At 42.3% G+C, this 14014-nt stretch overlaps 1 protein-coding gene across 1 annotated transcript in view; it reads right to left on the bottom strand.

Annotated features, from left to right (window-relative positions):
• Positions 1-14014, bottom strand: part of TTLL5 (tubulin tyrosine ligase like 5) — a 171874-nt gene that overhangs the window by 149956 nt on the left and 7904 nt on the right. Inside the window, 8 exon segments of the mRNA XM_015418352.1 lie at positions 1859-1950; positions 2087-2179; positions 6703-6787; positions 7269-7338; positions 9917-9999; positions 11752-11882; positions 12478-12584; positions 13926-14008. Coding sequence (XP_015273838.1) covers positions 1859-1950; positions 2087-2179; positions 6703-6787; positions 7269-7338; positions 9917-9999; positions 11752-11882; positions 12478-12584; positions 13926-14008 — 744 coding nt within the window.

Raw genomic sequence — 14014 nt, 5'->3', positions numbered from 1 at the left:
GCCGATGCCTCCGTCGCCTGGCTGGAGTGGCCGCGGGGGAGTCTGGAGTCGGGCGGCCGCTGGTGGGAGCCGCGGGTGCCCGGGCCGAGATTGGGGGGGCAAGGCGGGCGACAGAAGGCCGATGCCTCCGTCGCCCGGCCCTCTACAGAATCCACCCCCCAAACCTCCAGGTATTTCCCTCCTTAGAGCTGGCAACCCTACATTCCCCTCAGTGCCTGTTGGTAGGCAACTAAGCTTGGTCCTGTCACCTACTTTGGCCTTTGGGAGAAAACACATTGGGGCCAGTCCTGATAGGGTTGCCAACTCCAGATGGGAAATTCCTGGAGATTTGAGGGATGGAGCCTGAAGAGGGTGAGGTTTGAGGAGGGGTGGGACCTCAGACAGGTACACTGCCATAGACTCCACCCTCCAAACCAGTCAGTCTCACATAGGGAACCATTGTTGCCAATCTCCAGGTGAGGGCTGGAGAGCACTCAGTATTACAACTGCTCTGCAGAAGGGAGGGCAGAAGTCAGCTGAAGTCAAAGGGGCAGATAATGGTAGGTTGGTGGCTAGCTGGGAAGGAGATGGGGTTGCCAACTACATGCTGACAAATTCCTGGGGATTTGAGGGGTGGAGCCTGGAGAGGGTGGGGTTTGCAGAGGGGTGGGACCTCAGACAGGTAGAATGCCATAGACTACACCCTCCCAACCAGCCACTTTGTCCTGGGTAACAATTGCTGCCAATCTCCAGGTGAGGGCTACAGATTACTCACAATTACAACTGCTCTTCAGGTAGCAGAGATCAGTTCCTCTGGAGAAAACAGTGGACTCTGTCATTATACCCTGCTGAGGTCACCACAGCAAATTGACACTGTTTGCCCAAAGCCAGAGCACTGCCCCAGAGCCTCTTTCTAGATCCCGTTGTATTGCTTTCACAACGGGCTTTACTGCTAGTTTTACATAAAGTCTAGGCTACATATTCAAAACCCACTATCATCGGGGGGGGGGGTCAGCTTATCCAGCAATACATGTTCCTGGTAATCAGACCACTGCCTGGAGATCAGGGGCCATGCACGGATTAAAGGTGTATCCACCTGTTCTAGACCACTTTGTCATTTTTAGGATTCCATGTGTACCTACGTGGTATGAAATACACCAAAATGCTCATTGGCTTTGGTCTATGCAAGCCACCTGATTATGCCAGTAACACCTCATTTAAAGCTGTGTTGTGAAAGAACACCTACTTCAAACAGCACATTGTATTTCTGGTATCTCACAATTGTTACTTCACCAGTATTTGAAGGTTCAATCCCAACTGAATGCATGGGTAAGCTAAGAGACACGCAGGTCATTCTATGCTCTGCAGTAAAATGCATTCAAGGAACAAAGTAAGGAAGACGAAAAAACAAAAGGACCATGCAGAAGCCCTTCCCTCTCCAACCAAGCTTCTGAGAACTCTAGGGCTTAAAAGGGATCAGTGCTATAAAAAAAAAAAGCGCTTTTCAATCCACAGACAGAATGAAATTGCACTGTTCATTCATTGTGCAACCAGTGAATACAAACAGAGTATGGAATTCCAGGATGAAAAAATAAGAATGCATATGTGCACATCACTAAAAAAAGTGATTCACAATTCCAAGAAGGAGATGCCAAGCTGGGGGGGGGGGGGGGGAGGGCAGAAACACACATCCCAACAAGAATGAGATGATGGACTCTTCTGCTTTCTTATTCCACCAGAAGAAGGGGAAGAGTCATCAAAGTACAGGGGCAGGACTGTAGGAAACAATCCTAAAGGAGAATTAGACCTAACACAACTGCCAATATAATCTATCAAGAGTCATTATGTCAAATATTTAAGGAACGAATAACAGACTCACCCGTTGTATCTTTCCCTTCCTGTTTCAGATATCTCAGCATTGCACTCATACTCCACTTGTTCCCATAATCCTCCACTTCAGGGTCATCACAACTAAAACAAAAAAACCCACTCTTCATATGCCAGCCTTAGAAACTTTAGGTGTAAAATTGCCACCAGTTCCTATGACGGGTTGACTGCTTTGCTAAGGACACTCAGGACTTGAGAACTCCGAAGCAAATCCAAGTACCTGACATAGTCATTGTTGACACTGTAGTTTGTTAGATGCATGAACTGGTTCTTAATATTCTTTGCTCCCTGATCATATCTCACAGTGGCAAACCTACAAAGGAAGAACCAAGACTAAACAAACATTCAGAACAATGTGGGCCAATTGTTCCATCTTTTTTTCAGGAAGAAGAGTAAAGATGCTCCAGCATTATTTCCTCTCTACACCCATACAGGAGCTGAGATGAGGAGCAAATTATGGCCCATCTGTGTCATCTTCTACCCACCTCTTTCCTTCACCACATACAGAAGTGAACACTCATACTGGGGAACCCACAGGAATGTAAATGCAGAGTCTACCGCTGGTTTGGATATGGAACCTGCCTAACTTAGCAGATTCACTACCCAGAAGCAAAGAAAACCAGTGTTGAAGCAAACATGAATACTTATATTCAGGTGTTCTCTTCTGTAAGCATCAACATACACATGGGAAGTAAGAAGGAAAGGCATGAACACCACGCTCAATTTCATTGTACATAAAGGCATGTAAAGGTAAATGTCTGAACAGCTTCAGGGTAAATCTAATAAATTAACTTAATACTATTTTTCCAAGGAACACTTTCCTCCTCCCCCTTAAATTCTACCAAACCTGTATTTCACCACTGCAAATGCTAGGATTCAGCCATTCTCTTGAGACCATAGCTCAAGTATTCCTGTAGTTATTTGCATGCCTCATTCTTGTGAGTCTGTCATATTTGTTTAAATGAGCTTCACAAAAAATGCCATATTCCTAGTGAAACAAATAGATAAAAACCAAATCCCCTAACATGGATAGCATCATATTCATATTAAACTAGATTTAGAGGCACCCCAGAGTAATGATTATTTTAAATTGTGACAGGGAACAGCAACTGGCCTAGTGGATAGCAACTCCTACAGATTGCCAATGCAAACAAAAACACTTTATAAGTAAGATACACTGTGGAAAGTGGGTATGTTATCTACATCTCTCAACCCAGAGGGGCTATCAAGAGTTTCTTTCAAAACCCTGGCTCTAGAAACATTATATAAGGTACAGTATAAGATATAGACTATTATACCTTCAATTTCCCCCTAGCTTCAGACATAAAAACATTGCTCAGCAGGGATTTTAGATTACTTTACATCTTGGTACACTGAAAGCATGATCTGAAACCTGAGTCTTGTTAAAGTTTTTCAGAGTGGGTAAAAAGTTTCATCTTACAGCTACATCTGTGGGCCATCAGTCTTGTATCCCGGCAAGGCAGGATACAAATTGAAAGTAAATAAATAATAAATAAATAAATGGATTAATCATTACCATTTCTAAAAAAAAGCAAGAATTCTAAATACTCTCTGAATCCTAAGAGGCTACAGAATTAATTTTTCTTCTAACTATACCATTAGGGTATAGGTTCTAACTTTGCAAGTCTTTCTACAGATAAACTATAAACAGGTAACACATTTTCAACTGTTTTCACTGTAAGTGCCACCCATAAACCCTCTCTATTCTTGGGAGTTTTTTAAACAGTTGAAAGTATTAACTACTAACACACCTCTTGGCATTGTCTTACAGCTACTTCTCTTTAGATAGCACCAGATACTTGGCATTTGTCCAAGGAAAGGTTTCATACATCAGAGTTACTGTGCAGGGAAAAGGTGGTTTACATATGGGTAGGCCAAAAGCAGACTAAAAACAGCTATCTTTCTCTTTATGTATTTAGGAAGCTGGTCCAGAAGATCCTCTCCAGCCCTTTCAGTCAATGAGGATAGAAAGCAGGTCATTTGGAACACTGAAGTATCACTCTGGTGATAGAACAAAGTCAAATATTCTAAAGAAACTCCTCTTCAGAGTTACATCATTCTCCAAACAAAAGCAAGCCTCCCAACCCCCCATTGCCATATTCCTTCACAGACAGGTCTGTATCATCTTCCACCACAATTACAGAGCACTGAAATTCCTCTTCCAAAGTCAAACTACCATCTTCAGGTTTTCTTAAAGGAGATCCACAAAGGAAACTCTTATGCCCTCTCAACAAGCCTGGTTCTCTAATCTAGCAGATCAGTTGTGGCAGTTAGTTTCATACTGGCCTAACTGATCAAAGACCTGCCAGCAGTACAAAATGCTGCAATTCAAAACTGATACGCTTGTTATGAAAATGGGGAAAGGAGGTGGGTCAAGAGACCAACAGCTATTTAGACATGCCAGGCAGGGGTTACTGTGAGGGGGGACTGGGCTGCTGTAACAGGCTCTGGCCACAGCACAGTCTATGAGGTAATGTGAATTCCTTGGCTCACAGTAAGTACCTGAATTCTTTGGAAACCACAGGAATCCAGCAGAGAAAAGGTAAATATCTTCACGGAGCCAGTGCTAATTAGCAAGCAGGACTATCAGAGGAGGGGGCACCAGGGGGCTCATGGAACAGGAAGGCAGCACACTGTCAGACATTACGAGACTCTGATGCCTGCTCCTTCATTTTGGAACTCACACAGCTCTACAGCCGCATTAATTTCCAATCCCCCTCTCCTTCTTGGGCCCCTCAGAAGCACATTTGGTTTTCTGTTCAATCCATTGTGCCTTCACAAAACAACTCTTTCTTTTCCCCCGGTTCAGCGCTAGTCTACCAACGAGTGCTCAGAAGAGGTTAGGATCAAAATTACATCTCTTTAAAATTTGATATTTTATTTTAAATTAGGGTTTTTTCCCCTTTTGACTCCCAAACAAAGAAAAATTAATGGGGGGGGGCAACCCTGTTTAGGAGTGCCCCCTGCTGGCAAATTATGCTCATCTAACTGTTACACAAACCATACAATACCTTTCTTTTTTAACATCTATACACCCGGCAAAGCCAGCAAGTATGACAGACAGTGGCTTTTAAGCAAGACAAATGGAGGAAGGGAAGAACAGTACATTCCCTTTCCAAGAATATTTTACAGGGAACAAGTATTATATCTACACCTCTTGTTTTATTCTGACTATAGTAATTGGTTGTTCTCAAATAAACCACAAATGTCCTAAAATTGCTCCATTTTGTAAAGTATAAACTTGCTTTTTTCAATATTAACTTCCAGTACTAATCTGATTTATTAAACTCGTGCTCTACGTCTATACAAGACCCTAATCTTGGCAGGGAGGGAGTTGCTAAAACAGCTTATTACAAATGCACCATCCTCTTCAAATGGTCAGTCATCAACAGAGGAGAACAAGGGCTAGCAGAGCTAGCTAAAAACACAGTGTTGCCTGAGGCTAATGCATGCTGCTGCTGGCCACCCTCCACTGCAGAGTAGCTAACCACTTTTCTCCCCCACGCATCTGGCAACAAGCCACCCCAAATGGTGCCAGAACTCTTGGAGGAGACAGGAACTTCCACCAGTTCAGGAAGCACCACAGGGAATATATGGCTTGGGGGAGCAAAGAGGGAAGAAGAATTAGCTACTCTGCCTCCTAGCTAGAGGCAACATGGGTGAGACGGGCAGCCACCCCTTGAAAATCCATTACCTGAGGTCACCACTAGAGTTGGAGAGCTGACTTTGAGGGCCAGATGGATCAAATCAATGTATACAAGAGACAACCCCCAAACCCAGCCAATCTTAGCTGATCAATGGAGTGTCACTGTTCTAGTCATCCTACATACTAAGGACCAGTCAACAACTTATATAAAGTTAAATCTCAGATACTGGGACTAACTCTGTACTTCTGCTCCACATTACTTCCATCACGTACAGTATTGCCTTTTCAACTCCAGTGAGCTGTTTAATACTGCTTCGACTACTGAATGCTTCTTCTGCAGTAAAGAGCCATGAAAAGTTCTCTCGTGTTCAAATGGAAAATAGTGCTTGGTGAAGTACAGAGAGAGGTCTCTTGGCAGAGACCAAAGTATAAAGGGACAAAAAAGTTGAAACCTGGTGGCGCCAGGATCTTGAAAGCTTTCCCTTGTGCCTACGCACACAAATCCAGGAAGACAAAAATATTAGCATTCTATGAAAGCCTCAAAGCCTACTACTGCCACCTGAAGGCTACAAGTAAGAAGAGACATATCATCCACTGAGTGAAATATATTTGATATTTTCCCTATCACTATAGAGTCCTGAATTTTAACCTGTGGCTAAATGTTCTGAAGTTTGCAATCATCAGCTGCACCCTAACCTTCTGGGCCAAAGAACAGCAGAAAGACAAGGACCAGAGATTCAACAAAAGTGAGAAAGGAGAATTTTAACTGAGCCACTCATCAGCACAGTCTCCAACTTCAAAAGCTCTGCATAAATTTATGAAAACCACCAGGTGTCTTCACTATCTTAGATTCACAGGCTTGGATGCTATGTAGCACAAGCAGAGTTGTGTTAAAGTTCCCCCCTCCCCCTCCTGCTGCAGTCTATGACCCCAAAATAGTGCCTCCATGGGTCAAGCTGAACCACCCATCCCAGGAAAGCCCTATCAAAATGGACAGTGGTTGTGCATGGTGGGAATCCAGTGAAAACTGCCCTCCCCTTCCACAAGCAGAAGTAATTTGTACAAAATAAAAGGGAGGTTAGGATCCAGAGCTATAATAATGACAGAAAGTCATACCCAACAGGGCTGGGACACAAGGTTCATCATGAAACACAAAAGGTGCTACCTACCTGGCCAAACCTTCCTCATAGAGGTAAATTACAAGAGGGTCATAGGATGTCACCAGAACATACAGCCGCACATCAAATTTGAAATCTGAATGGGAGGGAGAGAAGAAGAGTTGGATTTATACCTTGTCCTTCACTTGGCAGTTTACAATCTCCTTCCCTTCCTCTCCCCACAACAGACACCCTGTGAGGTAGGTGGGGCTGAGAGAGCTCTGAGATAACTGCTCATGAGAGAAAAGCTCTGAGAGTTCTGTGACTGACACAAAGTCACCCAGCTGGCTGCATGTGTGGGAGTGAGTAATCAAACCCAGTTCTCCAGATTAGAGTCTGCCACTCTTAACCACTACACCAAAGCAGAAGTGATCAATGTCTGCAAATTTTTGCAGGAGTTGTTTCTAAGAGTTGGGAATGAATATCATTGAATAGTGATATTCCCCATGTGAGGATGACACAATTGTTTGTAAGTACTTACCACATTAAACTGCAATAGAAACAAAACATGGTTATAACCAAAACCAGCAAGGTTCTGTAATCTCCTAAAGGAGCAGCAAACTCATATATAAACTCACCATCTATGAGGAGGGGGTTGCTGATATAGCGGGAGACCAGAATGTTTTCTTCCAGAGAGATCTGATTTGGCTACAAGAGACATAATGTACATCCAAATGAACACTAAAGGCCTAAATACAGAATGCCCAATTTCATTATTTTACCACTCCCCGCTGAAAATAATTTTATCATCTGACTGCCGTATGCCAATTAATATTTCCCTGGCTTCTTGGTTAACCAAACTTTCTGGTGAAAAGGTAGTATCCTAATAATTCAAATAAGCACTCAGTGCAAATATTTTAAAGTATTTGGAATGCTCAAGGTGCTATAACAGGACTAGAAAAGGACACAGTAGAGACCAGGTACAGCCCAATTATGGATCACTCTGGTTGAAGCCTGCACTTCGACTAGAATGGTATAGAGCTTACTCATCAAGCTATCAGTTTAATTTCTGGCAAAAGGAAGAACTACACACCGTAGGCAAAACACTAACAACAAAACAAACACAGATTACGGTTTTAGTCAGCTTTTCAGTTATCAACAGCAACTGTTAATAGCTACTCCTGAACACACAGAAAAAATGCAAAGATCAGAAGGCCCGTTTTCAAGACCTGCATGCATATGGTAATCTCTATAGCAATTATCTTATTTCCAACTTCCTGAAATACCAGCACTGCAGAGAGAGAGAGAGAGAGAGAGAGAGAGAGAGAGAGAGAGAGAGAGAGAGAGAGATTATTTATGACAACCAAAACCGCCGTGCTTCCTCCTATGTCAACATCAGATGCACAACTGAGAGGCTGCTTCACCCTTTCAAGTATCTAGTATTAAACTATGTTTCCAGCAACAACTCAGAAGAAAAAATAAGTCTGCATCTTGACCAAAGGGACAATAGTAAAGATACTTTACTAAAAAGTACAACTGTAATCCTATGTAAACCTACTTTGGAGTAGGACTTCCTATCAAGGCAACATCACACCACTAGCAGTGGTAAGCCGCCTTTTTAAACACTATCTGCAACTGCAACTAAACTTTAGCCAGATTGCCAAACTGAGCTCCCCTGTTCAAAGCTTCAGGGCTATCATGACAACTGTGACACCAATAGCATTCATCACACATAAAGAGCAACTGCTATACTGGCATGCAGGTAAACTGTTCATAACAAGAATAGGCCACTAAATGCAAGGGCTGTAACATCTTCAGGATGTTTTATTCTTCACTATCCCTTAGGTTCTAACTAAAATATAAAATGTCATCAAAGCTGCATTTTGGAGAGTATCTAGTAGAAATATTACCCCAAAAACCTGAACATGAACAACTTAGGATAGTTACAGTCAACTGGAAATACAATCATCATCCTTTAGTATCCATAACAGATGAAGAGCCTTTCTACACAATGAGAGACTATAGAGCAGTCTTTGGATGGAGCAAACTTGACTGATTTGTGGGTTTAAACAGGCTTAGTTATTTATTCAATTTATATCCCGCTGCTTTCCCTGTCAAGCAGGGCTCAGGGCTTTACAGTGCCTTTTTCAGGTTCTGACCCTTTATTCACATATGCCTTCCCCTGAAGCACAAGGCCTTGTGTGGCTCTGGAAAGAGTTGCTTCATACAAGTTGGCTAGCTGCTCCCAGATTCCGTGGGAAAAGAGCCAGGCTGTGAACAGATGAGACAAGCTGGCCCTTTCAACATGGAGGGAAGATATGAGTGAAAAAGAAATGACTCATTGTCCAGTTTTACAGAATGCCAGGAATACTTCTCTTATTAGCATTAACACACACACACACACACAGAAAACCTTCTTCCATTTCATGGCTCCAGCCCAGAGTCTTGCATAACTGGTTGCAGGCAAGGTACCGGAAACAGCCAACCATGGATCAACACAGACTCCCATTTACCTAATGTCACCCTATCACAATGAACATAGGACCTCTGTCATATTTAATCCATGATCAGGTAGAGATACATCGTAAAATTCTTACCATGTAGAACAGTACTGCGAAAAACCAGGTCACCATATGATTGTAATCTCACCACAGCCCACCACCATCTAGCAAATCATCACCTCTGCTTGTCATATATTTTCTAAGTATTTCTATTATAAATTTCAAGATACTTGCCAGAAAGGTTTTTAGTTATCAAAGAGTTTCAGGAACTTGATGACAGCAGGTCAGAAAGTATAGAGATCAAACTTACCATTACAGGGCAGCAAGTCACCTGACAGACTTGCTCCTATTGCTTTTCCCAAGGCCCTATTCTACTGGATTCTTTGTTGAAGACATATTCCTACAGCCTCCAAGAGAAGAGATTTCCATCCTTGATTCTACAGCATTCACACAGAGGCCCTAAGTCCTTCACTTACACAACTACATTTTTGGACCATGATGTGACTAAGAACCAGACATACTGCACATATGTAATGAAAGCCAAGATGGAAATGTCCATTTTACTTACTGTGCCCAGGTTCTCTCCTTGCATTTCACTTAAGACAAAACAGCAACAACTGACTATCAAATCAACTAGTTGATAACATTACCACATGAAAGTCACACACAGCAGGAAAATGCTCTCTGCTGCTAACTGAAAAACTTTGTGCAGGGAGGAAAATGTTACCACGAACTTGTTAGAAGAAACCAGGGAATCTGTGCTTGGTATACTTTCAAATACTTACACTGTTTATCAAATAGACACCTCGACCTCTAGAAGATGCCACAGGCTTCACTATCCAAGGTCCCCTGTCCTTTGCATAGGAATCTGGTTGAGTTTGAAAGAAAAAAATATAAACAAACATGACAGGAACAAACACTTTGCCAAGGTCGGCAGGATATTAACACATTAGATATTAACACTGCACAAAGGGAATTTTGAGCATTGACAGGTATCTTTCAGTTAGTATTTATAACTGGTTAGAATAGGCATGAGCAAGCAAACCCCTACAATTGGAATCAGCAATCATCAGGGTCCTAAAGGACGTTCCATTTGAGGTCAGACAGAAAAGGAAAGCATATAAAGAGCTTATTTCAACGCTTCAAATCAACCAGATTCAATATGCCTGGCTTTTTCCAGAGGGGGTGCAGTTTAAATACAGAGACAAAAGGGAGAAAATTGACTCGGTGTCCAAAGCGGAAAATTGGTTGAAGCAGTTTTTTGGAGCAAAAGAGGAAGAGCAGCAAGAGGACGGAGGCCAAGTAGCCAGCCCAGATGAGATGGACGGAGAACTATTGGGAGCAGTAGGAGGCACGGCCAGAGAAGCAAATGATCTGCGACTGAGAGTTGCCAAGTAACACTTATGACTTAAAAGACTATAGACGAACTGGACGAAGTCTTTATGCACACTGAGAAGAAAACAGACATTTACTAAAATGGACTCACTAATCTCCTTAACTCATTGACTTAAACAAAAGCTTTAATTTTTTTATAACTAACTATGTGCTAACTGTTAATGACCTTCCTTTCTTGGGTTTTTAGTTATAGTGTGGGGTCTTTTTCTTTTATACTGTCTGTATCCTGGGGTTTGTTATTTTAGTTTGTTATTTTTTTCCCCTCCCCCCCACCACTTTTTTCTTTTTTCCGCTTTTTTTCTTTTCTTTTTTTTCTCTCTTTGTAGTTATGTAGGTGTAACAAAAATTAATAAAGCTACCCTGCCTTCAGGGGATTTAAAAAAAAAAGAATAGGCATGAGCATCTCTTATTGTTCTCTATCCTTTCTGACCCTCAGATGTTGGTCACAGAGAGCAAAAAAGCAGCCATTTTAATGAGATAAGGAGTTCCTAGATGCCATCTTGGCTGTTCCCTTTCTCAGTTACACTATCAAGAGGCTCAAAGCTAAGGACCTGGATCCTAGGAACAAGTTCCATGTGCATGTCTCTCTGCTGACAAGAGTGCTTTCTCTACTGCTGAAACATCTATTTGCACAAGATCACTGGTTTTCAATGGACTATTGCACAAAACAAAATTTCAGTGGAAAAGGAAGCGCAGACTATCTAGGGTGCACAGAACTCATTCATGGGATCCCAGGCAACCTCTTTCATCGGTCTCCCTTGGCATGCATGGAAAAAGCAACACATTATGGGCAGTGTTCCCTCTAAGCGGAGTTAGTGTGACCCAACTCAGTTTTTTAGCCTCCGGCTCACACATTTGTGTCTTAGCTCAGGAAGGAGGGCTCCAGAGCAAACTAATTTATGCAGCAGCCAAATGGCTTGCTCACAGCTTTAATGCCAGCAGCTCAGAAAATAGAATTTTTGCTCACAAGACTCCACAGCTTAGAGGGAACATTGATTATGGGACACCTTTCTGTTTTCTAGTTTTGCCCAAAACACAATTCAGATCTCAATTATAAAATAGGTCAGAAGGATTCAAGCCAGGAGTTCAACAGAAGGGTTTTGTTAGTGCCCTTTCCCTAAAACATCACAAACAATATACACCTGGAGGTAAGAGTTGGAACACAAGAATGACTGGCCCATATTTACACTGCAGCTGACTTCATGACACAGAGTTGATCACTTACTACAAAACTCTTGGTATTCGCCGGGAAGGACGAAGGTCTGAGGCAGGACATGGAAAGTCTTGAATCCATAGGCCTGCTGCATTCGATTGATATTCTTGTACAATCTGTCCTTTCGTGTTAATTCATAGGACCTGAAACCATAAATGGATAGTTTTCTGATGCTACATCTTTGTGAGGGTTGAAATCCATCGTTACTTTAACGTCGATGGGTCTGACAAGCATGAACAACTTGGGCTTGTACAAGCTCAACGCTACAGTCTAGCCAGCTTATTATTTTGCTGTTCTCACCGTAAGTGTACTTGCAATTTTGTTTACCATTGCAATTTCTCACTTATCTGCCCAGCCTGAACAACATGGGCATGCGAAGAGGGTTTTTGATGGGGGCTCCTCAGCTTCTGAATTCTATTCCCCTAAAGGTTCACCAAAGCCTAATAAAAAACATTCCTTTGTGCAAGCAGTTAAGCAGTAATTTAGCAACTGTATTAGGCATCTGTTTCTTCAAGCAATGTTCTCATAAAGGTTGTTACCCAGCCAGAGCCCTTGGGAAATGGCCAGTAATATATCTAAATAAACAAATTTCATTTTCTCCAACTTTCTACATAATCTATGCGACAAGCCAAAGCATAAACACACAGTAATGACCAAAATCTTAACACCTTAAAGGAATCTCCAAGTTACACTAAACCTTCCACAGAGCAGTTATATTTACTATACACCCCTTCTTACCTGGGAAAGTGATTGACTTTTTGAATATCTGTGAGTGTCCGTAGAACGTAGGGCTTCAAGTGGGATCCTGTCCACATTAGGTTATATTCATTGCTGCTGGGATGCACCTGAAGAAAAGATAAGAAAACAATATGTCCTCTTTACATGTTCATGACCATGCAAAACTGAGCACTATATGCCTTTATGCTCAGAAGTCTAGGCAAATTCTCAGAGAATGGCCTTAGTTTCAGGAAATGGGATTTGTTTTGTACAATAGCCCATTGAAAATTTTGTTTTGTGCAATAGTCCATTGAAAACCAGTGATCTTGTGCAAATAGATGTTTCAGCAGTAGAGAAAGCACTCTTGTCAGCAGAGAGACATGCACATGGAACTTGTTCCTAGGATCCAGGTCCTTAGCTTTGAGCCTCTTGATAGTGTAACTGAGAAAGGGAACAGCCAAGATGGCATCTAGGAACTCCTTATCTCATTAAAATGGCTGCTTTTTTGCTCTCTGTGACCAACATCTGAGGGTCAGAAAGGATAGAGAATAAGAGATTTCATCAACAAATTCTGCTGCAAGCTATTGATAACCTACATACATTTCGTCCAAAGGACTCTTTCCAAATAAAGCAGCTTCTCTTTTATGGAATACTTAAGAGTTGAACCCAAGCAGTAGATTTCAAGCGCCTAAAAGCTGATGTGCAAGTGAATAAATCCCAGATAATATGACTATTTTATTAGCTCCTGTAATAATGCTGCTTGAGAGGATATGAAAGCACAGCTGACATCCGCAAAGTCAATTTCCTGGACACAGCTGTCTATCATAGCATCTCTGGCTCTTCCTGCTGTCCACTGACTCCTACAAAGCCCTATGATAGACTAGGAGTTGGTGCAATACAGGGACTAAAGGAATAAGCTGTGAAATGGAGGTTGCCAGTTTAAATCTCCATCACAAACTCATTAGGTCAAGGGTCCCCAGCACAGCGCCCTGTACAGATTTTTAAAAATATTGTTTTGGCAGGAGCTGCCACCATAGTACACAGGTCTTCACTGTGTGCCTGAAAGTAAGCTGCAGCAGTCATTTTGTGACTGGCTCCACCACCTATGGCAGCCATTTTGTGGCTGCACCCACCACGCTGTGTCAGAATCCCAAAGGTGCCCATGGCCTGAAAAAGTTGGAGAGGGTGGCCTTAGGCAAGCCCCTTTTTCCAGCCTCAGTTGGCGTACCTCAAATGAGTACTCAGCAACAACAACAGGGAAGGGGAACACACACTAGCATGAGGATATCTGACAAAAAGTCAAACTGCACTACTTTCAGAAGATATAGCTTTGTAGTGCTTTGTGTTTGATGGCTGAATCTTACAGACAACCCAGGTTCTGATCTGTAATTGTCTCTCAGCTCTAAAAGCAGATCAGATGGTATCTGGATGTTCATTCTCTTTATATTGAAGAAATCAGATGTACAAACCTCACGGAATCCATGAGCTGTCAGAAGGCTGCGCACCAAACGACTGTCTGTTCGCACAATTTTGTAAGACAAACGATAGCGCTCTGTGA

This window comes from Gekko japonicus, unplaced genomic scaffold (genome assembly GCF_001447785.1).
Source record: "Gekko japonicus isolate JY-2015 unplaced genomic scaffold, Gekko_japonicus_V1.1 scaffold3, whole genome shotgun sequence".
Lineage (NCBI taxonomy): Eukaryota > Metazoa > Chordata > Lepidosauria > Squamata > Gekkonidae > Gekko > Gekko japonicus.
Note: the sequence above shows the minus strand (reverse complement) of the source record. Positions and strands in the feature narration are given on the sequence as shown.